The sequence below is a fragment of the Lobosporangium transversale genome (genome assembly GCF_002105155.1).
Source record: "Lobosporangium transversale strain NRRL 3116 chromosome Unknown BCR41scaffold_11, whole genome shotgun sequence".
NCBI classification, from domain to species: domain Eukaryota; kingdom Fungi; phylum Mortierellomycota; class Mortierellomycetes; order Mortierellales; family Mortierellaceae; genus Lobosporangium; species Lobosporangium transversale.
In genome coordinates, this window is record NW_019028989.1 from 658,440 (window position 1) to 686,118 (window position 27,679).

At 44.4% G+C, this 27,679-nt stretch overlaps 9 protein-coding genes across 9 annotated transcripts; 2 read left to right on the forward strand and 7 right to left on the reverse strand.

Moving 5' to 3' along the window:
- The first annotated feature begins 179 nt into the window (after nucleotides 1-179).
- Nucleotides 180-7,799, forward strand: BCR41DRAFT_23750 (hypothetical protein). The gene is made up of 3 exons (XM_022020110.1): nucleotides 180-1,286; nucleotides 1,414-2,550; nucleotides 2,656-7,799. Exons 1-3 carry the CDS (start codon nucleotides 293-295, stop codon nucleotides 7,632-7,634), a joined length of 7,110 nt encoding a protein of 2,369 aa, XP_021883160.1. The 5' UTR covers nucleotides 180-292; the 3' UTR covers nucleotides 7,635-7,799.
- A 12-nt stretch (nucleotides 7,800-7,811) lies between these two features.
- On the reverse strand, nucleotides 7,812-10,529 carry BCR41DRAFT_420820 (WD40-repeat-containing domain protein; the record flags this gene model as incomplete). Its single annotated transcript, XM_022029948.1, has 6 exons — nucleotides 7,812-7,983; nucleotides 8,083-8,911; nucleotides 9,016-9,085; nucleotides 9,200-9,322; nucleotides 9,428-10,018; nucleotides 10,154-10,529. The coding sequence occupies 6 exons, from the start codon at nucleotides 10,527-10,529 to the stop codon at nucleotides 7,852-7,854; spliced, it is 2,121 nt and encodes a 706-aa protein (XP_021883161.1). The 3' UTR covers nucleotides 7,812-7,851.
- A 16-nt stretch (nucleotides 10,530-10,545) lies between these two features.
- BCR41DRAFT_350219 (hypothetical protein) lies at nucleotides 10,546-12,091 on the reverse strand. The gene is made up of 2 exons (XM_022023631.1): nucleotides 11,218-12,091; nucleotides 10,546-11,049 (listed from the first exon to the last, which is right to left on the reverse strand). Exons 1-2 carry the CDS (start codon nucleotides 11,590-11,592, stop codon nucleotides 10,711-10,713), a joined length of 714 nt encoding a protein of 237 aa, XP_021883162.1. The 5' UTR covers nucleotides 11,593-12,091; the 3' UTR covers nucleotides 10,546-10,710.
- Nucleotides 12,092-12,353: 262 nt separating this feature from the next.
- On the reverse strand, nucleotides 12,354-14,317 carry BCR41DRAFT_23754 (hypothetical protein). Its single transcript, XM_022020112.1, has 4 exons — nucleotides 13,807-14,317; nucleotides 13,472-13,703; nucleotides 12,559-13,368; nucleotides 12,354-12,452 (listed from the first exon to the last, which is right to left on the reverse strand). The coding sequence occupies exons 1-3, from the start codon at nucleotides 14,123-14,125 to the stop codon at nucleotides 12,744-12,746; spliced, it is 1,176 nt and encodes a 391-aa protein (XP_021883163.1). The 5' UTR covers nucleotides 14,126-14,317; the 3' UTR covers nucleotides 12,354-12,452; nucleotides 12,559-12,743.
- A 649-nt stretch (nucleotides 14,318-14,966) lies between these two features.
- On the forward strand, nucleotides 14,967-16,075 carry BCR41DRAFT_369391 (hypothetical protein; the record flags this gene model as incomplete). The annotated part of the gene is made up of 3 exons (XM_022026452.1): nucleotides 14,967-15,265; nucleotides 15,431-15,545; nucleotides 15,620-16,075. The coding sequence occupies 3 exons, from the start codon at nucleotides 14,967-14,969 to the stop codon at nucleotides 16,073-16,075; spliced, it is 870 nt and encodes a 289-aa protein (XP_021883164.1).
- A 3,589-nt stretch (nucleotides 16,076-19,664) lies between these two features.
- BCR41DRAFT_302989 (hypothetical protein) lies at nucleotides 19,665-20,444 on the reverse strand (the record flags this gene model as incomplete). The annotated part of the gene is made up of 1 exon (XM_022020695.1): nucleotides 19,665-20,444. A coding segment is annotated over one exon (780 nt), but the record flags the coding sequence as incomplete, so codon positions are not given.
- Nucleotides 20,445-20,462: 18 nt separating this feature from the next.
- Nucleotides 20,463-24,101, reverse strand: BCR41DRAFT_302947 (hypothetical protein; the record flags this gene model as incomplete). Its single annotated transcript, XM_022020693.1, has 5 exons — nucleotides 20,463-21,247; nucleotides 21,361-22,873; nucleotides 22,997-23,644; nucleotides 23,807-23,877; nucleotides 24,041-24,101. Coding segments are annotated over 5 exons (3,078 nt in total), but the record flags the coding sequence as incomplete, so codon positions are not given.
- Nucleotides 24,102-24,125: 24 nt separating this feature from the next.
- On the reverse strand, nucleotides 24,126-24,429 carry BCR41DRAFT_297702 (hypothetical protein; the record flags this gene model as incomplete). The annotated part of the gene is made up of 2 exons (XM_022020461.1): nucleotides 24,126-24,239; nucleotides 24,355-24,429. Coding segments are annotated over 2 exons (189 nt in total), but the record flags the coding sequence as incomplete, so codon positions are not given.
- A 1,724-nt stretch (nucleotides 24,430-26,153) lies between these two features.
- BCR41DRAFT_350227 (hypothetical protein) lies at nucleotides 26,154-27,206 on the reverse strand. Its single transcript, XM_022023632.1, has 2 exons — nucleotides 26,663-27,206; nucleotides 26,154-26,519 (listed from the first exon to the last, which is right to left on the reverse strand). Exons 1-2 carry the CDS (start codon nucleotides 27,171-27,173, stop codon nucleotides 26,422-26,424), a joined length of 609 nt encoding a protein of 202 aa, XP_021883168.1. The 5' UTR covers nucleotides 27,174-27,206; the 3' UTR covers nucleotides 26,154-26,421.
- Nucleotides 27,207-27,679: the final 473 nt, after the last annotated feature.

Consider the following 27,679-nt stretch of genomic DNA (forward strand, 5'->3'; position numbering starts at 1 on the left):
CTCATACCTCTTTTGTGGGTTGAAAATTTAGTAAGGTGTCCATTGGCACATATTCAAACAGTCTCTAATTTTTTTTTTTTTCGTATTAATATATCAATTCGGTCACTTAGGATTTACAAGGACGTCCCAGCTAGGAGCTTAGGACTTCAAGCACATATTATCTGAAAAAAAAAGAAAGAAAAGAGCGAGATCGCCGTTAGTCTAATCCCAGGAGAAAGACTTTCAGGCTTGATCAATAGAATTATTTCCTCTTACCCCAATTACACGCCTTCCCCCCGTCTATCATTTATACATGTCATCATCATCTCAGAGTAAGGTCGCCAAGATGGGCTCCTTCTTAGCTGTTGCTGGTATTGCAAGCTTGGCTGCCTTTGGCACCTCAATGGCGCCTTCTGCAGACGCTGCAGTCACGTTTGGTGCTAATAGTTCGCCTGGATCGATCATTCAAGGAGGACTTGCCTCCATGGTACCTAAACCCGTCAGTATGATGGATAAATACCTTGTTCCTGGTCTCCTCAACATGACATACATTGGTGTGGCCATCACCAAACCCACCCAGATTGTTGTCAGTGCTAATGCATCGCTTATGAACCCCTTTGGTTCTATGGCATTGCCTTTGGGTGTAGTCGGTTTAAATGTCCTCCTTGACGATGTAACTTTAGCGACTGTAACAACTACACCCTTGACCATCGCTGCTGGTATTGGCCCACTCTCCGTGAATGCCACTGTCGACGTTGCAGACGGCGAGACTAACCCTGCTTTGAAGAACTCGATCAAGAATTTGGTAACTGGATTCTTCGGTGGTGTCACACCTAATGGTCCTCCTCCCAAGCTCGTTATCAGTGGTATTAACCTAGCTGGTACACCCTTGGGATTGGATCCTATCGTTATCCCCACCCAGATTAAACCATCTGGCCCCATCAAGCCTACAGATGTAACCGCAGGAGCGGGAAAGCCTCCAGTCATTGGCCTGGCTGGTCTGATCAACCCTGCTATTAATTTTACTATGCCGACGCTTAACAAGGTCACACTCAAAGCCGTTACTGGTGCTCAGCTGACAGGGGGTGTTGGCTTCTCTTGGAACAACCCTCTGAACGTTGGTTTGGACATCCCTTATGTAACAATTGATGTTGCTTTAAATGGCACGCGTCTATTGACTGTAGGAGTCGATAGCCTGCACCTCGCTCCCGGTAACATGACTGCTGAGACATTTGTCGATCTCAAGTTCAATAACGACCCCGCAGCTTCTGCTCAGTTGGCTGCTCTTGTGAATGATTTCCTTGCAGGTATGAAGCATTCTTTTTATTTTTTTATTTTTATTTTTATTTTTTTTTAATTACTATTACTATTTACTATTTTATAGTATTTGGTTAACATTCAATCGCGTTTTTTTTTTTTCTCTGTATAAAAAAGGCAATGTAAATCACATATTGAGTATTGGCAACTTTACTTTTGGAACAAAGGATAACACCACTGCCACAGGCGTGCTCCTTAACACATTGTTCAGCGGAATTGAGATCAACTTGCCACTGCTGAATATCAACACCATTGCTATTCAGCAAATGATTGCTAGTTATCTCCAACCCTATATTCCTATCGATATCAGCAAACTCGGTTCGGGCACTGGTCCTTCATTGACGACCTACCTTCAAGCTTTGGCTATCTCCACTGCCCCAGGACACACTCTGTTGATCGAGCCCAAGATTCAGCTACCTTTGCCATTCGAATTGGACTTGAATATCCCTTACTTCGCCTTGGACATCAACCTCGACAACTCAATGCTTGGTCAGTTCTTTTTGGCTAACCTAGTTGGTACAGGCTCTGGACAGGTCGGCATCTCAGTCGGGATTGGTTTGGTCTTCAGAGAACCCGCTCCAGAGATCCCACCTACTGTTGCCAAGTTGGTGACTGGATTGACGACAGGTTCAAGTCTTGACATCTTGGCTGGAGTCTCCAACATTGCTATTGGTATCTCACCTGCAGATGCTGTAAATACTTTAAATAATCTGAATATTGCTGTACCTATCTCAAGTCTTATCACCGGCTCCATCAGTACTGGCAATTTACTTCAAGATATCATGGCTCAAACCAATGTTACTATTGCTCCCAACGCTGTCAATATCAAGGTTGGCTCCCTGGCTCAGTTCACGATCCATGAGGCTTCAATTGCCGTGTTGCCTAGTAACATGGTCACTGCTGGTATCAACCTGGACATGTTCCTTGGTCTGCCTGTAATTGCAAACATTGGCTACTTTGGCCTTCAGGTTTCCCTGGATGATGCCAACCTTGCTGGCGTTGGCTTAACTACAGGCCTCAATTATGGTGGCGGCATGGTCCAAATGAATGCTGGCGTGGCCATTTCTGTTGGCACTGGTCCAGAGATCAGTGGCAAGGTTGCCAGCCTTGTTAATGCCATTATTGCTCATCAACCTGTCTCGAGCTCTGTTGGTGTCGGTGGTATTGTCATTGGCCAGAGTGCCGACGATTTGATAAATGCTCTCTCGCAGGTCAAGGTCTCTATTCCTCTCGGCGGTTTCTTGGGTGGCAATGGTAAGCTAAGCGCGCATTACTGTTGATAGTAAAGTATTCTGGTGCATTTTTGCCTTTTCTTTTTAAACTTAGTAATATTTAATCATATTCCTTTAATGGTTATAGCACCTGCTCTTTCGTCAGGTTTCCTGGACAGCATTCTAGCTCAGCTTGGTTTATCTCTCACTGACTTGTCGTTGTCTACAATCCCTAATGCTGGACTCCAAGTCGGCGCAAAGGCTTCTTTCTCCAACCCTATCCCTATTTCGGTGTCAGTTCCCTTCATTGGAATTAGTGGAGGTCTTGATCGTATTGATGTCGTCGATGTGGGGCTCAACAATTTGGCTTTGTCGCCTGGACCCAACGCTCTTCAGGCCCAGGTTGCGCTCAACTTCAATAATGCTGCAGAGGCTCAGAGCAAAGTTGCTACCTTTGTTGGAGAGATTCTGGGTGGTCAGCTCGGTAATACTCCTGAAGCTCTGACCGTCCACAACTTGCGCATTGGTGCTTCCCCTTCGGACTACTTCGATCTTCTCTCACAAATTGATATCTCGATTCCATCCAAGGACATTCTTAATAAGCCTAACATGGATCTTCTGCTGGCTCACCTTGGCTTGAATCCCGCTGACATGACCAACAATCTCTTGAACAACTTGCAGATCGGTGCCATCTCTGCCAACTTGAACAGGGCCCCTGTGATGGAGCTCGGTACTTCACTCACTGTCAGCAACGTTTCCTTAAATGCCGCCGTCAACATTGGGTACTTCGGTATCGATCTTGCTTTGGACACCCATGCTTTGGCTCGAGTGGATGTACCTTCGATTACTATTTCGACTGCTAATAACCAACTTACTCTTGCTATCAAGGCCTCAGTCACTATCCAAGACACTCCTGAAATCCAGACTGATATTGCCAACTTGGTTGACTTCTTCATGGCCAACAGCACTACGTCTCCTGTCAACAGTCTGGTTATCTCCAGACCTCTGCTTGGTGTTTCAGCCTCAGATAGCATTCAAACTTTTGCTCTCATCAAGGTTCCAGTTGGCTTGTCTGACTTGCTTCTGAAGGCTAGGGTCTATGTCAGCCAGCTGCTTGCCGGTCTTGGTGGACTGAACACGGACAATTTGGCCATATCTGGACTTGCCCTTGACTTGAACAGCCCTTCAGTCATTGGTATTCAGGGTGGTGTTCAAGTCAAAAACTTGACGTTACCGATTGATGTCAGCATCAGCTATGTTGGTGTCTCTTTGGGGTTGGATTCGACTCCATTAGCTGATGTTACTGTTCCTTCATTCACCTTGAGCTCAGCCAACAATGCTCTCAGCGTCAACTTCCAAGCCTTAGTTGATGTTAAGCAGGGTCAAGAGCTGAGCGGTCAGATCGCTAAGTTGGTTGGGTCTCTCTTATATCCTGGTCAAGTTACCCCACCTACCAATGTTGTCATCTATGATCCCGTCTTTGGTGGTGATAAGGATCATTTGTTCCATATACTATCTAAGATCAGAATTAATATTGCCCTTGCTCCTTACTTGCAAAAAATCGGTGCCATTATCAATGGAGGCTTGGCTGGCGGCAGCAACTTGTTGGCTGGTCTCGACATTGGCTCTTTGATTATTGATCTCAACTCTCCTCAGACCATTGGCATTGATGCAGATATCTCACTAAAGAATATCACTATCCCTGCTGAGATCAAGCTGAACTATGTGGGTGTCAACGTTGCGATTGATACTGTCGGTCTGGCTCAGATCGCCGTCCCCTCATTCTCACTCAAGCCCTCAAATGGTGCCCTCGCGATTTCCGCTCATGTTGATATCGAAATTCTGCCCAGTGACCAATTGACTGCTGCGATCACAAATCTGATCAGTGGTGTCCTTAAGAATCAGACCACGCCTGCCACTAACCTTGTCATTTCTGGTGCTGTCTTTGGTGGTTCGCCCACTAACGTCTTCACGATCCTTCAGAGCATTGCCATTCCCATCAATGTTGCTCCATTCATCAATCAGATCCCCGCTCTGATTGCTGGCCAGGGCTCGCTCTTGGACCGCGTCGCCATTGGTGAACTCATCGTTGACCTGAACTCACCCCAGACCATTGGCGTTGATACCTCGGTCTCAATCAAGAATGTCAATCTTCCTGCTCAGATCAAGTTGAATTATGTCGGTGCTAATATTGGAATAGGAGAGGTCCCTTTGGTTAAACTTGGTATCCCGAAATTCGCCATGAACCCTAACAATGGCAACTTGGATATCTCGCTCCATCTCGACTTGGCTCTCCAGGAGAGCCAGGCTTTGACTCAAACGATTAACGGCCTCGCTCAAGTGATTCTCGCTGGCAAGCCTATCCCTACCACCACCTTGTTGATCTCAGGGGCTGCTTTCGGAGGCTCACCTTCCGATGTCTTCACATTCCTTCAGGGCGTCAAGATCCCACTAGATATCACTGCTTACTTGAACCAGGCTCTCACTTCGATCAACAGTCCTGGAGCTCCTTCATTATTGGGTAGAATTGGTATCTCAGATTTGGTTGTCGATCTGAACTCCCCTCAGGTTATTGGTATTGATGCCTCAGTCCTTGTCAAGAATATTACCCTGCCAGCTCAGATCAAACTCAACTACGTTGGTGCCAACGTTGCCATTAACTCAATCCCATTAGCTCAGGTTTCTGTACCTCAATTTTCGTTGGCGCCTCAAAATGGTGACTTGCTCTTAAAGGTCCATGTCAATCTGGCACTTCTAAGCAGCCCCGAGTTGTCCAAGACTATCTCTGGAATGGTTGGTGCTATCCTTGGTAATCAGACATTGCCTCAGACTGATTTGATCATCTCTGGAGCTACGTTCGGCGCCTCGCCCACCAACTATTTCACGATTATCCAAGGCGTTATTATCCCCATTGATATCTCACCATACATTGCCAAGATCGGTGGCATGCTTGGCGGCGCTGGTTCATCGCTCAACGGTCTGAGCCTCTCGGGCTTAACAGTCAACTTGAACCAGGCTCCTACAATCGGAATTGATGTCAATGTCGTCATTCGCAATCTTGTTCTGCCTGCTAAGCTCAATGTGGGTTACGTTGGCTTTGACATTGGTATCAACAGTGTTCCATTGGTTGAGGTCGCTATCCCCAAAATCGAGCTTGGCTCCAGTGGCACTGATCTTACAATTTCTACTCATATTGATCTTACCTTGTCTGAAACGGATGCTTCTCAATCCCTTGTGGCCGCGCTCGTGAATGCCATTGTAGCTGGTCAACTTCCTCAAGGCACAATTATGATTTCTGATATTGCTTTTGGTCCTAGCAAAAATAATGTTTACACAATCTTGCAAGGGGTTCAAATCCCTATCCCGATCTCGAAAATCCTCTCGTTCGTCCCTGCTCTTCCTGGTACCACTCCCGGTTCAATTCTCGACAAGCTGTCACTTCAGAGCGCAGATATTAACATGAAGAACCCACCTAGGATTGGTGCAGATGTGGACATTGCTCTCCTTGGCTTCCAGTTCGATGCCAAGCTCTTGCTCAATTATGTAAGCATCAGTGCCTTCTTAGATCAGACTCCCTTGGCAACCGTCTCTGTTCCTGGCATCTCATTGGCTTCCGGCAACAACCAAGTTGAGCTCAAGATCCGCTCGCTTGTCGACTTAGCTAGTGGTGGTGAGATCCAATCCAAGATTGCTGCCATTGCTGCTCAGTTGATGGGTAATGGCGGTGCTCAAAATGTGAACTTGGTAGTCTCGAAGATTGCATTTGGAAGCAGCGCTGGTAACGTTTTCCATATCTTGGATAAGGTCCAGGTCTCAGTTCCGCTTGCTCCTTACCTTCAACAGCTGGCTGGTATCATTGGTGGTGTTGCTGGTGGCAACGGTGCAGTTCCTCCATTCAACATCAACAAGCTGGATATCAGCGCTCCCGGTGCCAACGATCTCTCTATTGCAGTTGGTGCTTCCATTGGTGGCATTGGTTCTAAGATCTCCGTCCAGATGCCCTACGTTGGTCTTAAGGTATCCGCCGGTGGAGCTGGATTTGTATATCCAGCCATCAACAACTTCCAACTTTCGAATGGTAATATTGCACTCACCCTTGATTTGCCGTTCCAGCCTGCAGCTCGTCAGATCGTTGCTTCGCTCTCGACTCCTGTTTCGCAACTGCTATTCTCAACTGTGGGTCAGGTCCCTGGCTCTGTAGTTGTGAACAGCATTGAGTTTGGTGCCTCTCCAAGCCAGGCTTTTGATATTGCTGCCAAGATTGGGCTTGAAATTCAACTAAACTCTATTTTCCAGAAGGCTCAGGCCTATATTAATGCCCACAACCCACTTCACGTAAACGTAATGAACACAGTCCTGACGACCACCGGCATCCAGGCTACGATCACTGTCCCCGGTGCTCCTCTATCAGTGCCACTCAAGATGAATTTCCCTATCTCACTCTCCGCTTACTACAAGGGTGGTAGCCCTTTTATCGGTATCCAGGCTACATCTATATCCTTGGATCAGTCTCCATGGTCTCTCGGTGCTAACATCCAGACCATCCAACCTGCTTTTAGTCAAGCCATGGACGGTATCCTTCCCAATGCTCTCCAGTGGAAGAATGCTCTTCAGGATGTAACCATTGGAGGCTTGTCCTTGGGCGAATTTACCGCATTAGGTGAATTGAGGATTACTCCTCCTGCAGTCACGCTCTGGTCACCAATCACTATACCATTGGATCGATTGAAACTCCATCTAGTTCCTCTGGGCATGGACTTTTCGGCCGTATTTGACAATCTCGGCCCACTACTAGTGGATTTAGGCACGATTAACGTTTTGATCAAGGATCGTTTCAACTCTGATGTAATCGAGATTCAGAACTTGGGCGGACCTATCCGTCTCACCAATGGCAGAAATGATCTCGCTCTCAATGGATCACTCAAGTTCAATATCCTGCAGTTGCCTGGGATCATTATCTCACTTCTGAACCCATCCGGCTTCAAGTTTATCTTCAATATGAGAACTTCGAGTGGCCAGCCCATGCCCTGGTTACAGGATGCACTCAATGGTGTCCCTGCCACTATCTTCAACAACCTGTTACCTATCCTCGCCAAGGCCTTGAGTAACATCAGGTTTACCATTTAAATAGTAAAAGCATACGGAGTATAAGATAGAAATGGATGATCTCTTGGACAACACTATAGTTGCGAAAAGAAAAAAAAAGTCAAGTAATATCAAACGCATTTCTAGCTAAAGTCCAACTTATACATAGTACTAAATATCTTGATGCACACATTATTAAATTCCATTCTAATGAGAGAAGTAAATATTATTGCTATTATGTTTGTTGTCATTGTAATTATTATGATGCGGTTGTTTCTTGATATTTCCATACAAGGACGCGATTGGACCAATCGACTGTAACAATTGTGCTCAGATCTTGTGACACTGCTGTATCTCGAAACAATTCGTTGGAATCAGGATGGGAGAGTGTCTACGTTTGTTGATAAAAATAAAAAAAAAGTTACTGAATCAGATCTTTCATATTATCATAATATAGCTTTGAGCGTCTAGGCCCATAAGTTAGACTTACACCGGATGGCTTCTCTGCAATAATATTGCCATCACGAGCGCGTTTAGGCTTACGGGCCAAATCGTACACTAGAACTTTCCCATCTGTGGAGCCTGCCACAAGAATGTTTTGCCTCATCTCTGTGAGGTTGTTGCTTTTCGCTCTCTTTTTTTTGGATGATGTTGTTGCTACTGTTGATGGCACCGCAATCATATTCTCTGCCAATGTGAACTTTGTCCAGCTCTCGGTGATAGACCACTCAAGAATTGTCTTGAGCTCTGCATCTGTTGCTGTACTCTTTGTAGCCTCCCAAATAAGGATCTCGCCTTGCGAATTCTCCCTCGATGCAAACACGAATTCTCCATCATTTTCATCTTGTTCAGATTCATCCTGAGTCTTATCTTTCTCATCGTTTTTGCCTTCAATTCCTTCGTTACCGCTAGGTTTTGTGCGGCCTTGATTACGGATACGTCCTCGGGCACGACCTTGTCCATGTGAACTGCTACTTCCATTGTGCGATTTCTTATTTGCCATTGCGCTCTTATTATTGATTTCTATAGCGCCTAAGTCTGCTTTGAGGGCATATGACTCTGAGGAGAAATGTGGGATGTAGATGATTTCATCCACGGACGACTCATGCCACTCCTGCGATGGTGGGTATATCTTTTGAGGCGTGGCATTATACAGCGATTTTTTCCCTGACTCCAAATTCTTGTTGACTTCTTTTGCAAGTTTGAAAAGATTGTACTGGGCCATAAGTCCCTTCTCAGTTCCAAAAATCAGATACTTTTCTGAGACCCCAATCGCTGTCACTGATGAGCCGTCCATTCCATCAAACTTTGCAAGACAGCTAAAGTAAGCGTAAGTGGAAGTAACAAAGGTAGACCAGGCAAATTTGTTAGATTGGTTCATTATGATTCTCTGCTATCTTGGTAGTTGTTGACAAACACATACCGGGCTTCCTTCTCAAAGTTATGAGGCGACCCAATGTCCCAAAGTCGTGCAGTTCCATCCACGGAAGCACCTCCAAAAAAAAAAAAAAAAAAAAAAAAAAGGTAGGATACAGGAGACATGGTGAGAGGGCGCGATACGACCATTAAAGTTGTTGTCGTTCACAAAGTAATATAGTGCACCTTACTGAAAAGCCAACGCGGGTTGGTGAGCGAAAATTTTAGTCGAAGAATTGATGCTGTGTGTCCATGTAAGTACTTGTAGCAAATCCCCTGTAATGGATTAATCAGTTTGATACTACCCATGCGGCCTAATCCAAAATAGACAAAGAGATATTAGAGGAAGGGAAGAGGGATAGACATATGATGGTATTGGGATGGCCCAAAGCACCAAAGTATGCTGTTCTCCTTCTTACCTGCCACTGCCAGAATATTGGTTACATCATGGCGATCCGACAATCCTGACCTATACTCTTGCGTAAAAGTGCTCCAGTCTAAACCACCTTCACCTCCGCCCTCATCAAATGAGGATGCTAAAGTCGTCCATGCTAAACACATAAATTCTTCTTCCTCCAAATGGCTATACTTGGCTATGATCCTTCCAAGGCTACAATCAATTAAGCAAACAGTGTTACCGCCGCAAGTTGCAACCAAGCTACTGCTCTTTTTCAGGTAACTGGCTCCGTCCTTTGAGATATGTTGTTTCTGCTCCAGTTTCCTCCTTCTCTGGATGCCTCCATCGTCATGCTTATACTCATCCTCGGCTCCTTTATTACACTCCTTTTGCCCTTTCCCAGCACTACGTTCAACTTGGTTCAGATCCTGCACGTGAGTTCGAATACTTGATAACGTTGGTTCAAATGCCACTGCCCAAATATCAACGCTATCATCTTCGTGCCCATCGTGGGTGCTTCTGGAATGCGCTCTAAGCATGTGCTTTAAAACGTACTCATTTGAGGATTCGGTATGAGTGCCTTTCAATTTACCCTTTTTGGAACTCAATACATCTAAAGGCAATGAAAATCATAATCAGTCCTGACTTATTAAAGAAAGCCAACAAATAAAAAAAGAAGGTACAGCGTATTCTTTTACCATGATCTTACCCAGGAGGTTGGGATAAGCCCACAGCGAATATCTGTTACCTTCGCTCTGGCCTTGGTTTTGATCCTCATCCTTAGTTTCAGTAATTTCCCTGGGTTCGCTTCGATATTGATCGATACTTTCAGTAAATCTATTTGAGGTTGCTTTCTTATCTTTTAAATTAGATGATTTGGAGTTTCCTTTCGAGTTATGTTTCGGCTGCTTAGCAACAGAGTTTGCTGTAACATCCTTCGCATTGCTGAGCTTAGGGATTTTCTTAGCACGTCGCGGTGTTGCTGTCAATGTTTCTGAGCTATCGAAACGTTCCACAAGGCCGAGTCGCTTTATTGACGCTTGGGAAGTCCCATCCTGAATGCTTCTGGAGGATCTCTGGACAGAAGATCCCATCTTTGACACGGCAGATCTTTTGGGCGGCATTCTTAAAAGATCATTAATTTAATCGTGTTCTGAAAATCGTTTTAAAGAGTACAGCACAATCTTGGCCCTATTACATCACTGAAAACAGTCACGTAAATGGTCCTCGACGCCTGCACTCCGAACTAGACTAGCGTGTTTGCTGACACGCAGATATTGTCTATACTATGTAAAACTATGTGAGCTACATATGCTCAATGTGAATTCTCTTGCTACCTCTAGGCTCCTCTCCTTGCTCGGTCGGCGTCTGTCGCTTGATCGCTCTCTTTTCTCCACTCTCCATGGAAATATTCTTATTTTTGTTTGGCACAAGGTAGGATGGTCGTTCTTGATAAAGAAGATGACCTTGGACAATGTTGGCTATGTTATGCCCTGCCATGATGTCTCTGTGCATAAATGCCTTGCAGCTGCTGCAATACAGTCGACAGATCTCAACCTGACCAACAAATTCTTGACAGATAGGACATTTTTTTGAGGTGTAGTATTCGTTTACGCCAACAACGATGTACCCAAGAGATCGGGCCTAATGAGGTAGGAGAGCAAGATAAGTTACATTGTGACAACAACGGCAATATAAAGCAATGACCAACAGTTTTCCCATGGCTAGCTTGGCCGGCCACTGTTTCAACTACTACTTGAAACAGTATAGCCACCGGCCAAGTTTATTTTGTAATATTGAGCGAGTCCTTACCTTATTCACAAAATACGATTGGAATGATTCGTGTAACGAAGACAGCCTGGTATTAGACGAAAACTTGCCAAGACCCACTCCGATCACCACCTTATCTCCTTCATTTACCTTCGTTCCAATTGACCCGCCAACCATCTTGAGCAGACTGTTGGCAATCTTCTTGTATTCTTCAACCCGGGCCCTTTTCGCATCCCACCTATGTTTCTTGATGACATTGTTGCTGCTATAGAAGGAATCTAGGTCTTTCTCCACGTCTCTAAGCTTCTCAATGTAGTTTTTTATGCTTGAATCATTTCCACGAAGAGAAGGTAGGCTACCCCCAATGTCACTAATGGACTGTGAACCGTAGACCGCTGCTGCCTTCCGCCGCTCCATCCAATGTCGGTATTTGAGAGTGGGCTAGTACGCTGCCTTCTGCTTGACGGCCAAGTTGTAAAATCTGGATGTCTGGGTCGCCGTGTTGGTGAGCTCAGTACTTGGTAACAACGCGCTTGCTTCGACGATGAAAGACTGCCCTAAATCTAGACCTAAAATCTTGATTTCTTCTAGCTTGCAGCCCCAAAGGTCGGTGATATCTTGCTTAGTACTCACTACATTCCTTATCTCGGTCAAGAAATAGTCTGTGCCGCCAAGAGTGGAATTGATTCTACAAGGTAATCTTTCCTCGGGAAGTCGCCGATATTTTACCGCATTGAGTTCGTTCAATTTGAATGCTAGCAATTGGAGACGAAACCCATCAGTTCGAATTGACCCTCGTAAAATATAACCGCGCTTGTCGTAAGTCTGAGGCCCGGGCACGAAGTCATCCTCTCGAATGTATCGAATGTGCTCTCTCATCATGCTGAGTGGCATTATGGAAGTTGTAGCCTTAAATCCCTTGTATTTCTTGCGCTCTTCCTCTTCAAAGCCACCAATGTCAGTTAGCAGACTTGTAATGAGATACCCAGGGTCCCTGCCCGAGAGCCACACTCTAAGGTCGGCTTTCGAGGGTGTGCAAGTGAAGTCACCTCTGGCATAACCTTGAAGTTCAGCTTTGAGCTCATTGTCTTGCCAAAAGATCTCAATCAGTTCTAACTCTGAGAGATTTATAAAGCCATCTTCAAAAGTGGACAACGGAGCAAGTTTTCGACTGTTATTGCAGATTTTGTTCAGGCGAACAAAGTTCTCTACTGCGGATATGCTAGGGTGCTTGTTATGTCTACAGGTAGCAGACCCTTGTTCTTGAGAGCTTCGATCTGTTATAAAAGGAATGAAGATATTAGAATATCATTCGCCGTTATCTTACTCAATGATAAAATTTGAGTGGGGATGATAGCACTCATTAGAGCTAGGCGCGCATACCTTTTCACAAAGTGCTTGTGCGCCCTCCTTGTAATGCTTCCTTAACTCAGCCTTGAGTTGCGTGGCAGTTGATCTCAGGATAACTGACCCTGGATAACGCATTCTTGTATTGATCGAGCCAGCATCTGCCATAGCTGGCAAAAAGTCCTTGGCCTTATGGATGAAGTTGAGCACATGAGGATCCTTTACGTTGCCAGTTGGGGGCCTCTTGTTATAGATACACACGAGAAGTGATAGCAGGAAGGTCGTGTTGGCATCATTCGTTTCGTTCTCATCATTCTCATCATTATCCTTCTCAGCTCCATTGGGGCCTTCATTGCCGGCCACGCTCTTGCTAAATATACGTGGGCAGATAAGATCGAGCAGTTTTCTGTCTGTGTTGCTGACATCGGTAGCTGAAGCTGCTCAATGTACTGGCCAATAGCTCTCTGGCAAGTGCGTTTGGTCTTCGAAGCATGGCGAACGACTTCTTGGAGGCAGGCTTTAATCTTGGATCTCAATTGGGGCTTATCAGTCAATATTCTATTTAGGTTGCCGTTGACCGTCCCAATGTCAAGAGTCCTAGTTGGGTGTTCATACTGCATAGCCCTAACTAAGTCTGTTTTATCCATTTCGTCCACCGCTTTTTGTGGCTTTTTCGACTTTTCCTTCTCTTTCTTTTTCTTCTGCTTGTTAGAGTCAAGGGCATTCGTATTGGGATTGTCTTTGTATTTTCTCCCTGAAGAGTGAGAAGGAGGCCATTGGGCAGGAGCTCGGTCAACAGAGCGAAAGATATTGAATGTATCTGAGTGATTGTTCGACTGGGATGAACTATTGACGGAACCAATGTCCATGTGAAGGTTGTAAAGGCGGATTAGTTCGATGAAAATGTAGGGAAAAGGGATAAAAAGTAAGGCTAATGTCAGTGCATTACCTCTTGTCTATTCTCCCATTCACTTTTAATTGCTCGCGGATTGGCGCCAGTCTCTGTAGTAGGCTTTCATGAGTCGCGGGAACATGTATGGAAGTCTGAAATGCAACAGGAAGAGATTTTCTCTGTTGCAGATCCACGAAAACCCTTATAGAGTCTTCAAAATATCCGTCAGCTACCTCCTTTCCCCTCACCTCATTGTGTCTCAAGTAATCCTGGATCATGTTCCTGGGATCTTTTTTTTTTAAAAAAAAAAAAAAAAAAAAAAAAAAAGAAAGAGAGAGTTTGATGTGAAATTCAGTCTTTTAGAAGCGTGCAATCCTGTGGTATACCATTACCTTCTCCAACCTGCTCCTTGACAATTCTGTAGTTGGTGACACTTCCAAGCCGGGAAATGTTGCTTGTGTAGTCGTTCTTGCTCACGATACACAGCACCGTCAATTGCGATCGTGTAATGTTTAGGGTGGTGAGTACGTCTGCAAGCTTGTACACTAAAATGCGATCTCTTGAGATAGGGCGCCAAACCGTTGAGATATTCTTGTATGCGAGCATGTCACTGTCTCGGGAGACAACTACATCCTCGAGCTGGCAATCAGTCGCAATAGCAACGTCTGCCTCGAATTGACATTCTTGAACAAGCCAGCTCTTGTTCCGCATGTATTTCGCGAATGATTCTCGTGCTTCTTTTGACCAATGAAAGGCCTTATCCAACGCCTTTATTACGGCAACGAACTGTTTCTTTCGGACTCGACTCTTGCTTTGCACGCGTTAGTATAGTTCATCGAGCCCTTGTTGGGCGTCCATCAATGCCTTGGCTCGTACTTCCTCTCGATATATATGAGTATGTTTTTTTTCCTCACAGGCGTCACCGTCAAGATACAGGATAAGGTTTTCTGGTGTTCCATACTTCCCCAGCTCTCTTTCCATGATCTTGTGGGCTGTATCGAGGGAATGATTGGAATATGCGTTTTGAATTATGGGATGTAAGGTTCCTAGGACATCGAACCTTATGTAGGCGTTGCAATTGAAGGGATTGAAAGGATTAGAGGTGGCGCAGATTAACGAATGGTAGTGGAGAGTTGCCTCGTAGCCTGTCTTTAGAAGAAAAGACCAGAGGCCCTCGATTCCCATTGCTAAGAAGTGATATCAATATGGATATGGGAATATCGATGGAGCTGTTAGAGAGAAAGAGGTGTTGAAAAAAAATCGTGTGAATTTTTGCATGGTGTTTCACGTGGCATCTTTCCAAAAAAAAAAAAAATTGACTGGTGTGAACGGGCATGGTGTTTTTTAACATAAAAATTGGCAAATACACTAGCGAGTCAGTGAAGCATCACACAAGGAACCGTCGGCGGCACTTGATGGCATTATCATTGTCAATATGAATATATATAGATATATATATATGCCTAGCGCGCTGCCGCACCGAAGCAAAACTTACCAGTGCTTGCTGCGTGTTCTTCTCTGCTCTGTTTGAAATCTTGATCATAACCTAGGCATGGACCCCTTGACGATAAAATACATCTTACCATACTCGCTAAATTTTAATCCACATCAGTCGGTAGCCCCCTATCCCATTCCTAAGGAGATACCCGACCCTTTTACTACGGCTTTCACATTCAACGCGTTCCGTGAATTTTGGAGCCAAGAAAGACTTGCGTACCAATGGGCAGAGTGTTCGGAAAAGAACTCTCGATTCATTCTTGCCCACAAAGAGAATCTGGATAAACCACTTCCTACGCACAGTAAGGCATATCCTGGCCGCGGTCGTCCACGTGAATTCGATTGGACAATCAAGTACGTCTGTTGGCGCCAAGGTCCGAAAGAAGAGTTGACCATTCACCGGGAATCAGTTGGTAATAAATGTCCGGTCTATATCAGGATTTAAAAACCTGTTGAGCAAGACCAGGTCATGGTGGAGTATTATAGACATCACAACCATGAAACTTCAACAAAGTCTAGGGTCGCTCTTCCTCTGAGCCCTAACGAGCGCAACTGGATGAAGCCAATGGTCTCCAGCAGCCATGACTGGAAATATATCAAGAATGAATTGAGGCCAAGTGAAGAAGCTCTTCAGGTAATGGTCGTCCAAGCATGTATTAAATATTTTTGCATTTACTTAGGCAATGACTAATATCCCATGACTTACAGGTTGAGGCAGAGACGAAAAGTGTCCCTCCAAGCTTCCTTATCACTTACAACGATGCACGCGCAACGATTTATCGTAAACAGATAAAGGAATTTACAAGAGGTGATAGCATTGTTACCAGTGTTGAGGGATGGATGAAGGAAATTCAAGCAAACGGGGGTAAAGGATGGTTTGCTAATGAAATTGGTGTCAACGACCCACAAAGCTATTTGATTGCCTGGTGTACGAAGTTCCAATTGGAGGTAAGGATTGCTCAGATCCGATATGATCCAACTGGCGTTAACGTTACTTACCGTCCTCGTTTCTGTCTTCAACAGGTCGCAAAGGACAATAGCTTGATAGCCTGCATGGACTCTACACGGAGAGTCGCTATGTCTCTGAGAGAAGATAAGGATAAAAAGAGCAATAAGGGAAAGGGCAAAAAGGTAGGCTCGTTCCCATCCCTCTTCACTTTATAAAGGTGACAGGAAATTCCATTTCCTTTTTGAGTCACCTAAAGTGAAGGGGCTGGGAACGAGCCTAGCAAAAAGGATAGAAGTTCTTCAGCCTGCCTGTTTACGATCCTTGTCAAGGATCGAGTTTTGAGAAAATGCGTTCCAGTTGCCCATATGCTATGCAGCTCAGAGTCATCGTATGTTTGAGCATAGTCTAGCAACGATGTGAAGATGGTGCTTATCAAACTGAGACCATTGTATTATGTTCAACAACAGGTTCCTCATAAAGAGATGGTTATCATGGCTCAGAACCGAGTGCGGTTTCAAGATGTCAAAGTTCATGGTAGACTGTTCTGTGACACAGAGTGAGGCCATTCAAGAGGTATTCCCTTCCGCATCAGTTTACTTCTGCCACTTTCATGTGTAGAAGTTATGGGAAGACCGCATGAGGGATGTGTTCAAGGTAAGATATATCATGTTAATGCTCAATCAAGATACCTTTGGCGATAATAACATTTTAATGCGACTCCATACTCTTTAGGAGCGATACTGGGTTTGCTTAAAGAAATGCGCATTACAGGGTCTGACGAAAAGTTAATGACATCTGGAAAGGTATCAAGGACCAATTTTATGATCCGAGCAATGACAAAACAAGCCTCTTCTTTAACTATATGGAAAAGAACTGGATCGCGAAAGAGAAGAGACCAAGATGGGTGCTTTTCGTGAGAGAGGTAAGATAAAGCACCAGTAAACGGCGGTATTAAATGACTTCTTCGACGAATTTCAATATCCGACATCCTAATACACCTAATAGGACTACCAGCACGTAAATACAAACAACCTTCTGGAGTCTTGGTTCAACGCTTTGGAGACACATGCACTGGAAGGGAAGCGCGGTTTACGAATTGATTTACTCATATATAAATTGCAGGGACCCATTGACCAGGACTTCAGGACACAGTATTTCAAGGTCAAAAATGGAATACAACTCGCAACGCTTTCACAGTACGACCAAGAAAGACTGGCGAGAGCAATGGCAGTAAGTACCGTGGAGGCAAGGGCCATGGTATGCGAGAAGTTAGTCGAGAAAGAAGTATGTGTCGAAAATCGATAATATCAAAAGTTTGATTGTATATGGATAGGCTCTAATCTCTTTCGTTCTTCAAAGTTCGCGGTAAAGTCGTCCGAAGAATCTGGAGTAGAGTATTCCGTTGCCGCGGATGTAGAGAGGGGCCTCCTTCAGTCATGTTCAAGCCCCGACTATGTCCGACAGAAGATCCCTTGCAAACACATGTGTTTAGTGTCAAGGATTTACGACGGCTTCGATGTTCAATATGCCGCTGCTCCTTCGCACTTTGAACATCAGAACAGGCACTTAGAGTTCGACTTAGGGCCTCCTCTCGAGAGCTTTATCTCACCAGTTTTACTGCGTGAAGAAAAGAAGAGAAAAAGAGAAGAAGTCACCACCCAAGCGTTTGAAGAGTGTGAAGAAGAGCTTATGGTCCAGTGGAAGGAGCTGGGCCGTATAGTATATAATAGGCAGAAAAGAAAGTGCACATTGAAGGATATGCAAGACTCAATAGCAGAGCTGAGGAATGTAATCCGTACAATGACAGCGGGTGTTCAAGCACCTGAACAAATTGACGATCCCTTTGTTTTGGGCCAAGATTGCGCTACACCCGTTTTAAAGAGTGACGTCACGTGAACCGCGATCAAAGTCCTCAGCAAACTTGACAGCCGGCCCACATCCAATCATTCTGGCTTTCTTTCCCCTTACTGACAACTGATTTTATGTCCATAAGAGGCGGGAGCAGGATCCCTATTAGACAAATTGAAGAAAAGTGGCTGAACTTTGTGATGTAGTCATGTATTACTACCCACTACGCCCAGTTGGTTCAAACACTGTGGATCTATATTATCTTGCCACCAATTTGGTTTATCAATCAAACATCTTTATATGCTCAATGCGATCCAGGAACAACCGTCCTCAACTTCAACTTCGGGTGCTTAATTACTTCACACAGCACATTCATTTCATTTCTTGGCTACTGAAGATTTTTTTAAACTCCTATTTATTTCTTTAATGTATTTCCTTTTACTAACATACTTTACAAAACTAATCAAGACCGTACACAAACATCTTTTCCCTCCGAGTTCTTTGCTTGCAGAATCAGATTTACTCTTCATCATCAGAGTACTTGGCATTTGAGGATTTACCTTGGCCAGAAGAACTAGAGCTGTTGCTGCCTCCCACAGGGTTGTATCCAGGTCGTCCTGGTGTCGCTGAACCACTGCCTTGTCCACCAGATGAGTAATCCATCGGCGAGAATGACGTCGCGCTAGGAGAGTAACTTGGAGAATAACTTGGACTCGCTGGTGAATAGCTCGGGCTCGTAGGTGAGTAGCTAGGACTTGTTGGCGAATACGAAGGCGACGTTGGGGAATAGCTCGGGCTCGTGGGCGAGTAGCTTGGTGACGTGGGTGAATACGAAGGTGATGTAGGAGAATACGAAGGCGACGTAGGAGAATACGAGGGCGAAGTAGGAGAATACGAAGGCGATGTAGGAGAATACGAAGGTGATGTAGGAGAGTATGAAGGTGATGTGGGTGAATACGATGGCGACGTAGGCGAATATGATGGCGATGTAGGTGAGTACGATGGCGATGTTGGAGAGTATGAAGGTGATGTAGGAGAGTAAGCCGGCGATGTCGCTCCATAGCCGTGGCTCGTAGGGGAGTAGCTCGGGCTCGTAGGCGAATAGCTTGGAGATGTGGGTGAGTAACTTGGTGATGTTGGCGAATAAGACGGCGATGTAGGTGAGTAAGATGGCGACGTAGGAGAATATGAGGGTGATGTCGGCGAGTAAGAAGGCGAGGTAGGTGAGTACGATGGGGACGTAGGGGAATATGATGGGGATGTAGGGGAATAGTTGGGTGATGTAGGGCTATAGCTGGGTGATGTGGGGCTATACCCAGGACTTGTTGCATACATTGGCGAACTGGGTGAATAGCCAGGCGAAGCTGGGGAGTATCCAGGACTGGTCGCGCCAAACGGGCTTGCTGCATCCCATGTACCTGCTCCCATCGGAGAACTTGCTCCAGAATTGCCCATTGGCGAGAACACCGCATCCATTGGCGATCCTGGGTGTGAAAAGTCCACATACTGCGGTGACCGTCCATCGTATGGTGTCATCTGTGATGCTAAATTATCACTGTTCATACCCATGCCCATATTCACACCCATCATGCCTGGACGTGGTCCTTCAACAACAGTACTGAGCATCTTCTCATCCAGCATTAGATCAAATTCACCCGTGCCCAAAGGTGCCAACTGACCTAACATGATATTTTCAGCAACACCACGGCAGTCATCCAGCTCTCCTACTGCTGCAGCCTCCATCAAAATTTCAACAGTCTCCTCAAAAGAACAGCGCATCAGTGCACCCGTCTCAGCACGATTGATACCATGACGTGTGATGGCCATCAAGTGGCCACGGTGCGTCATCACATCACACAGCAACGACAAGTGGCGATAGTTGACATAAGAACCATCAAACTCGATAACTCCGCGCAACTCTTTCAACAATGCCTGACGTGCCGCCTCGATACCTAGTACGGCCATCACTTCTCCACAGTTGTTCGAGTATGTACGTGTGGCATCGACGTCCTCCTCGCACATGACCGCCTTCAGATTCGATCCACTTGTTTCTAGGTACCATTCCTTCTGAGAGTCGAACGTTCCATCTGATTTGATGTATGTCTTCTTCTTCTCCACCATGTAAACGCGTGCAATATTCTTGATGCCACGCAGGCTGATTGAACTAAGCAAACTGTTCTCAATCTTCTTTAAAAACACATCTTCCTCGTCTTGTACGTCGGGCTGCTTGTCCGCTGCTTCCTCATTGATAATACGGCAGCGAATGATCAACCTCTCAGCGTTGTCATCTGAACAAATACACATCAAATCACGTTGAAAGTCCTCTGATATCTTGTTCGAGACATCCGCCATTGTCAGCTTCTTATCAAGCATCATCTTACGGTCCAACTCAATACGAAGCAACCAAGGTGATGTCCTGGATAAATTCAGATCCTCATCGGGCATCGCATAGTATGCAGATACAAAGTCCTGATCCTCTTCAATATTAGTGTTCTCGGGATCAGGATCATAATGAATCTCAGTCGCCGACGTAACTTTCTTCAAGTTAGTGTACTCCAAAGCAACCTGCACCTGCTTAGCACGCTCCATGTTACGAGCACATTCTGGTGTCAGATAGACGTTCAGCGAAGGCGTCTTGATGTTCGTCGCCACATTGATAATCTCTTTCAAACGAGGAACACCAAGTGTCACATTCTTCGACGACACTCCAGCATAATGGAACGTGTTGAGCGTCATCTGCGTTGCAGGCTCTCCAATCGATTGTGCTGCAACCGTTCCAACCATCTCACCAGGATTGACAATTGCATGTGCAAAACGCGAACCAATCTCACCTACAACCCAATCAAATGCTTCACGAGTCAAATGGAACTCTTCAATCACCCTACGCACCGCCAATGTCGATCGGATCAACATACGGAACAACAATGTTGCGTTATCTTGAGCCTCTACACTGATACGGTCCGTGCCGCGTACCACTATAAGCTGCTTCTCCAAATTCTTAACACTCTCCAAAATGTGGCGGGGATCAAGGTCACTTGGTCGCTTATGATCTACGTGAAACATTTGTTTCGAGTTCCAAATGTATCGCTTGATGTTAGTGGGAAGGGGCCACGAGTCATCGCCTTCGGTGAAGATGTAGTTGCGCAGAAGATGGCGGTCGGCCTCAAGCTGCCTGAATTCCTGCTCCAATAGTGTCTGCATGTCAGGTTCACCACGCTTCACTGACTCTATATCTGCCTCCTCCATTGCCTTGATCACAGAGTAATCTAAAGCACCCGGCTTGAAGCCTTTAGCTTTATCTGTAAGATCAATCTGAAACTTCTTCTCAAACTGTGCGTTCGACATCTTCACGGTGTCAATGCGCTGCTTCTCAACGTGGCAAGCATCCATACCGTCCTCGCCGTAACAGAATTGAACCACGTGCCCGAGAGAGTTTCTCACAGTGCCATCATACTTGACCATCACATCCTCCAAAGCTTTGACGAGACGACGCTGGATATAGCCAGTCTCGGCAGTCTTAACAGCGGTATCAATTAAACCTTTAAATTGCAAGAGAAATAAAGCAATCGAAATGTATCATAACGTTGATTATTACGCTCACTAACATTAGTACCGTTTATATAATATATGTGATCCGGTCTTTGATCCTTACCTTCACGACCTCCCATGGCATGGAAAAAGAATTCCTGAGGAGTAAGACCTCGGAGATATGAATTCTCGACAAATCCACGGCTCTCAGGTGAGTGGTCGTCTTTTGTAAAATGAGGTAATGTGCGGTACTTGAAACCGAAAGGAATACGCTTTCCTTCCACGTTTTGTTGACCCACACAGGCTGTCATTTGCGAAACGTTGATGAACGAACCCTTCGATCCTGAGATAACCATCTGTTTGACATTGTTATCCTCGCGCAAACTCTGTTGCGCCATCTTACCAGCATCATCACGGGCTGTGTTCAATGCTCTGTTGACATTTGACTCGAATGTCTCACGCAGTGTCATACCAGGTTTGCACTCTAGCTTATCCTGTTGTGCTTGAATAATCAAATCACTCACATTCGTAGTTGCATTGTTGATAATTGAAGTAATTGTCATGACAGTGTTACGATCAGCGACTGTATCTCCAATACCAATGCTGAATCCGTGATGAAGAAGCCAGTAATTTACAACTGTTTGGCATCCATTGAAAAATGTTTTCGCAATTTCAGGCCCATGCTGATTCATAATAACATGGATCAGTCCACCTCCAGATGTACCAACGGTCTTCTTGCAAATAATACCACAGATCAGCTCGCCATTCTCGACAATTACTTTGGTATCCCCAGGTGAAATATCGCTTTCCTCATTATCAGGGTGGGTCGAATGAAATGTAATACAATTGATACCCTTAGGGATAATCATGCTCACTAATTGTTTTCCAGTCCATAGCGGCTTAGGTTTCAGGATAGCAGGCGTCGGCAAAAAGCCCTCCCAGCCAGGAACCCACATCACCAGATTCATCACCATCTCCTTGGTCAGAAAACAATCGCGCTTTGTAAACTTGCGGATACCGCACAAAGTATCTTGTACGATACCCATGACTGGTTTGTTGGATTGTGGTGATACAATTTGGCGAGGGACCATGCAAATCTCTGTGATCTCAGCTCGAGTCTCTACTGACTGGGGCACATGCAAATTCATCTCGTCTCCGTCGAAATCGGCATTATATGGAGATGTAACAGACAAATTCAAGCGAAATGTCGAGTAAGGCATAACACGAATCCTGTGGCCCATCATAGACATTTTGTGCAACGAAGGCTGTCGGTTGAAAATGACCACATCGCCGTCATTGATATGGCGCTCAACCTTCCATCCAAGCTGGAGAGGTACTTCGCGCTTGTTCCACCGCAAATCAATACGTTGCCCATCGTCGCGAATCACATATACTGCGCCAGGATGTTCCGTCGGACCATTTCTCACCAACTCCTGCAATTTGTCAATGTTGTAAGGCGTGACCAGCTCTGGAAATGTGAGCGTTCGGGCAATACTGCGCGGAACACCAACCTCATCAATCGATAGGTTAGGATCTCCTGTAATGACCGTACGTGCCGAGAAATCCACACGTTTACCCATCAAATTCCCACGCAAACGACCTTCTTTGCCCTTCAGACGTGCACGGATTGATTTCAACTATGTATAATCAACCAGAAGAAGAGAAAAAAAAAAAAAAAAAAAAAAAAAGATGTCAGTTATGGATATGCCCGCAATATTCGGACTTAATAATCTTGAGATAACGTCATAAGTTATCCTTACAGGTCGTCCATTTTTATGCGCGGCTGCTGGCTGGCCAGCAATATCATTGTCCATGTATGTTGCCACATGATATTGAAGCAGTTGTTCGTGCTGCTGAATCAAATGAGCCGGTGTTCCATCTTGCGCACATCGATAAACATCAGCATTAGTCTTAATAATGGCGAACAGTTTGTGAGTCAGATCATCCTCTCCTGTACTTGATCCATCCATCTGAATACTAGGACGAACTGCTAGAGGAGGAATGGGCAGGACCGTCATGATCATCCACTCTGGCCGAGCAAATTCTGGTGACAATCCCATCGCCTCAATATCCTCGTCAGAGATACGTTTGAGAATATGATAAGCATCGCTGGGTGATAATGTGCGCTTGCCTTCGGGTTGTGAGTCATCGTTGGCATTGGCCTTAAAATTAACGCTCAGTCCCAGACCTTCTTTGCGGAAGATGGGCTGACGATGCCCACATCCTCCATGTGACTTTTTCTTTGGCTGTGGGTTTCCATGCTCATCAATTTCCATTTCGTTGCCCATCTCACCGTCAATTTCATCGCCGCCCTCGCAGACCATTTTTGTTTTAGCCAACTCCCACACAGCTTTCAATCGGACCTTAGGATCTCTGATTCGACGTGCGCGAACAAACTTGCTATTGTTCTATAAAGATGATGCAATTATCCAGTAGATGCGATTGGCACTTTGTCATTGAGTGTCTTTTTTTTTTTTTTTTTTTTTTTTTTGTTTTTGTTTTTCTCTGTAGAGAGTTTATGTGGAAAAAAAAAAAAAAAAAAAAAAAATACTAAACGACCAAATCCTTACATCGTCCACTTTGAGTTTTGAGCAGGAGTAGCATACACACTCAAGGATCTTTTTGACTTTTGTGAGGAAGCCTAGAAAGTTTAAACAGATATAGATCAGATTATAGATAATAAATGGATAATAAAGATTAACAATAGTAATTAAAAATAATAAATAATAAATTACAGTAACAAATAGTAAATAAATAAATGATAATAGTAGAAATGCTGTTTGATTAGAGCCAATTAAGTGTACCGTTGAGATAGACAGGCTTAGCAAGCTCAATGTGCCCAAAGTGGCCAGGACACTCAGCCATGCCTTCAGAGCAAGTTTGGCACTTGAAGTTTCGGTTAATAGTTCCCATTCTAGGGTCATGCAGGCCACCAATCTTAGGTCTCTTAGTGGCTTCGTCGATCAGTTCTGCATGCTCAATCTTGGCCACTGACATATTTTTCTATATTAAAAGAAAAAAAGAAATGTGAGAAACCGATAAGCATTTATTAATATTGCTTTACTTTACGGGAAGCAGCGATAATACATCTTGTTTCTCTTTTCATCATGAAACGTACAATTTCCTCAGGTGAAAGGATGCCAAACTGTACGCAGTCCACACGCCGCAGCGGTGCTGATGAATATGCGAAACGTGTATTACTCATGATAGAGAAGGACAGATGACAGATGACAGAGCAAAGAGAGAATCAGATGGGAAAACTCCTGTCTTTATAGCTATTCTCCACTTTCTGCTGCGCATACGTAAAAATAAATCTTGGTGACGTACGTAGCTGCGTGTCTAGAGCTTGAGCGCTAGCTAACACCTCAGCTAACACTTTTTTTTTGTTAAATGCACCTCAGCTAATACTTTTTTTTTTTTTTAACACTTTGTACCCTCACTCACGTTTCCAGCAGACGCCTAACGTTCTCACCCAATGCACCTCTTTTCCTCATTTTCCGATTACATGTCTAACGACCTAATTCAATTCTATTGAAGTCCTCTCTTTTTTCTAGTCATTAAACCTTACAGCAGTAGACAAGTTTGTGAGTGATCCTTTCCCAAGCTTGTATTCATCACTAGGCTCAGAACCTTAAGAGGCTTCACCACCTTTACACGCATTACATGAGTCCTACATTGTCATAAAAAATTTACATTATATAACACATAAAAAATAATAAATAATTAAAGGATCTTTATTTTTCAGTGGGTGTCCATGAATTTGTACCTTGACCGCCCTTCAAACCTAGTCTTTAGGCAATTTGGCTGACTTAGTAGGATAGGTAGTTGATTTTCTGCTGCACTCAAGCCGAGGCTGTCTGAGTCTTTATCTCTTTCTTGCTCTCTCTTCATAGGCAGTATACAATCGACTCACCATGTTGACTATGGCCGATCAGAATCTAGGAGAATAACAGGAAGATATTGGTACTAATATTTATTGACTCTCCTTGCTGCAATAGACATTTCATTTTATCTCGCACATTTGAACTTCTTTTCACTCTGTCGTTGCTATCGTCCATAATTTCACCTGCTTTGTGCCTCCTTTCCCCTTCACGGCGGCCTTCCTCTGCCTCCTCCTCTCCTGCTTCGCTCTCTTCTCATTCTCTTCTTCTCTCTTTTTCTCCACTTCTTCCTTCCTAGCCAATATTTATCTTAAATGATCAAAATCATTTGATATGTAAACGGATTATTCAGTAGGCGGCGGTCGTGTCCATTTTCTATAGTTTAGTTCCTTATGAAACTTGTAAGACTTCACTTCATTTATCCCTGGCCTTTCTGATTCCACGCACCTTCCTGATTCCGGATTCGGGGAGCCGTCGCTAACAAGAGACCATCACTTTCTAAAAAGTAGGAAAGCATATTAAACTTAGATTTATGTATAACTCCCATAAATTCTGAATGATAGGGACGATGATACTCCACTTACTTAGAGTAGACGTGCCCAATTCATGTACCAGTGTTATCTAATACAAAAATAACATAAACCTAGGACCGTAATCTACCCAGAAAGAGAGTTGATGTCATGTCCAAGCCATCCAGAATCTGAGTTTCAAGAGGAGCAGTACCTCGAGTCCAAATATGGCACTCTTGGAGGCAACATCAAAGTTGGGGCATACTTTAAGGTCTTGACTTTTAATGAATTCACAAGACTAATTTGAGTGCTAGAGTCAAAGGGAACGAAGCAGACAACTTAAGGCAAGCTACGAAGAGAAATGAAGCGTAGCTTACAGCAGATACGCCAAAACAACCCATGCAGGGCCAAACAAAAGAAAGTTGGCTCCGAACCGCTTGTTTGGCAAACTCTGTTGCGATTAGCAGTCATTTACATGGGTTTTTACTATAGCTAAGATTTTTACCCTTTTTATTTAACGAAGATCCCTGGATCATAATAAACACATCTTTCTTTCGTTCTCGTTACTTATTATGATCCTGGCATATTTCAAACTCCAAAACAAGCTCTGATATTAAGTAACCGTTATCTTAAATATACGACAAGACCTGGATCGTACATATTATAAGGGAAGAATCCATGGCCAGTGCCTGTATCCCATGAAAATGGCAAACATGAGAGAAGTCCATGTCCGCGAAACACAGATTTTTTTAATAAAAAAAAGAAAACTAATGAATCAGTCAAACTCTCCTGAAATCATCCATGTTTGGCCTCAGGCGCGTTCATTTTTTTTAGTTCGCTTAATATGGTGCTTTGCATTTTGTCCATTTTGTCCAAGGTGCTCTTCAGCTCGGCTGTGGTGCAGATCACAAGTAGACATGGCAAAGCATATTAGGCAAAAAATAACATTAAAAAAATAAAAAATAAAAAGTACAGATATCAGAAAGCCTGTTGTCTGTTGTTCTCAACTGAATTGAATTGATATCAACTAACTTACAGACATTCTCTTCTAGAGATCTTAGACGAGATGCTATAGTACCACCATCAGCTTCACTACCATACTTGCCGGGATCTGGTGAAGGAGAAAATGCCTTGCTGGGATCTGGTGGAGAGAAGAATTCTGCGGATATGACGACCGGGGTCGGGTCGAGATAATGGTGGTGCCTGCTGCGGTTGTCAGGCAGTGCCACAATCGTGGCGTTTTTTGGACATTTTTTTTTCTCCGTAAATATATCTAAAATCATCGTCTGGCACGCATGGCATCTGTGGACATGCCGAGGAAACCTTACATGTCCAACTTCACTACATTCTTCCCCGGGCGGTTTGAACGTGCCAGTTTTTGTCGGTGTAGTAGTGTAGGCGATGCACAGCTTGTTGGGAATAAGTGGTTTGATGTAAACGATGGCACTTGTAGGTGTAGGGGAAGAAAGGCTTTCTTTATCATCGTAAGGAGGAGGGAGGGTATTAAGCGTGACAGCCTTGAATTTTTTTGTTATAGCTTTAGGCATTACAAAAAAAAAAAGGAACTTGATGACAGGAGGAGAAGGTGTGAATTTCTTTTCATGTTGGCTGCCTTTTAAGTTGCGAGTACCCCAACTTTTTTACACGACTTACTGCGTCGATATTATTTGAGCAGCATGCTTACATTTTACAGTCGATATTGATTTTTATAGGCGTTTTCTTAAGAAAAACGTCTACAAATTTGATTAAATTGACCTCCCTAAATGTTTTATTCTAAAATGACGTTTGGAAAGTCACACATATATATTTCTCACATGACATGTGATGAGAAACAAAAATTTTTATTTTTTTTACTCATTGCTGCTTATAACAAAAAAAAAAAACTACCCATTGCTGCTTCTCGACGTGTCAGTATCCACTTCATCCCTGCAGCTTGCACAAGTACGCACCAAGTCCTTCACTATCTTTCGGATCTCCCGTTTCTTTGCCGAGCCTTGGCTAGTCTTCTGTCTGATGTGTTTAAGGCCTTCATGACTGAGTACTTCGTGATCTC

Bases quoted from the DNA above. Each gene is read 5' to 3' on its own strand.
- BCR41DRAFT_350219 (XM_022023631.1), bottom strand. From the start codon at position 11,592: ATGGAGCGGCGGAAGGCAGCAGCGGTCTACGGTTCACAGTCCATTAGT. The intron at 11,050-11,217 runs GTAAGGACTCGC...CTACCTCATTAG, and splicing joins AATCGTATTTTGTGAATAAG to GCCCGATCTCTTGGGTACAT.
- BCR41DRAFT_23754 (XM_022020112.1), bottom strand. From the start codon at position 14,125: ATGCGGAACAAGAGCTGGCTTGTTCAAGAATGTCAATTCGAGGCAGAC. The intron at 13,704-13,806 runs GTAATGGTATAC...TAAAAAAAAAAG, and splicing joins CAAGGAGCAGGTTGGAGAAG to ATCCCAGGAACATGATCCAG. The intron at 13,369-13,471 runs GTAATGCACTGA...TTCCGTCAATAG, and splicing joins AATGGGAGAATAGACAAGAG to TTCATCCCAGTCGAACAATC.
- BCR41DRAFT_23750 (XM_022020110.1), top strand. From the start codon at position 293: ATGTCATCATCATCTCAGAGTAAGGTCGCCAAGATGGGCTCCTTCTTA. The intron at 1,287-1,413 runs GTATGAAGCATT...TGTATAAAAAAG, and splicing joins TGTGAATGATTTCCTTGCAG to GCAATGTAAATCACATATTG. The intron at 2,551-2,655 runs GTAAGCTAAGCG...TAATGGTTATAG, and splicing joins CGGTTTCTTGGGTGGCAATG to CACCTGCTCTTTCGTCAGGT.
- BCR41DRAFT_350227 (XM_022023632.1), bottom strand. From the start codon at position 27,173: ATGCCTAAAGCTATAACAAAAAAATTCAAGGCTGTCACGCTTAATACC. The intron at 26,520-26,662 runs GTAAGTTAGTTG...TCTGCACCACAG, and splicing joins ATCTCTAGAAGAGAATGTCT to CCGAGCTGAAGAGCACCTTG.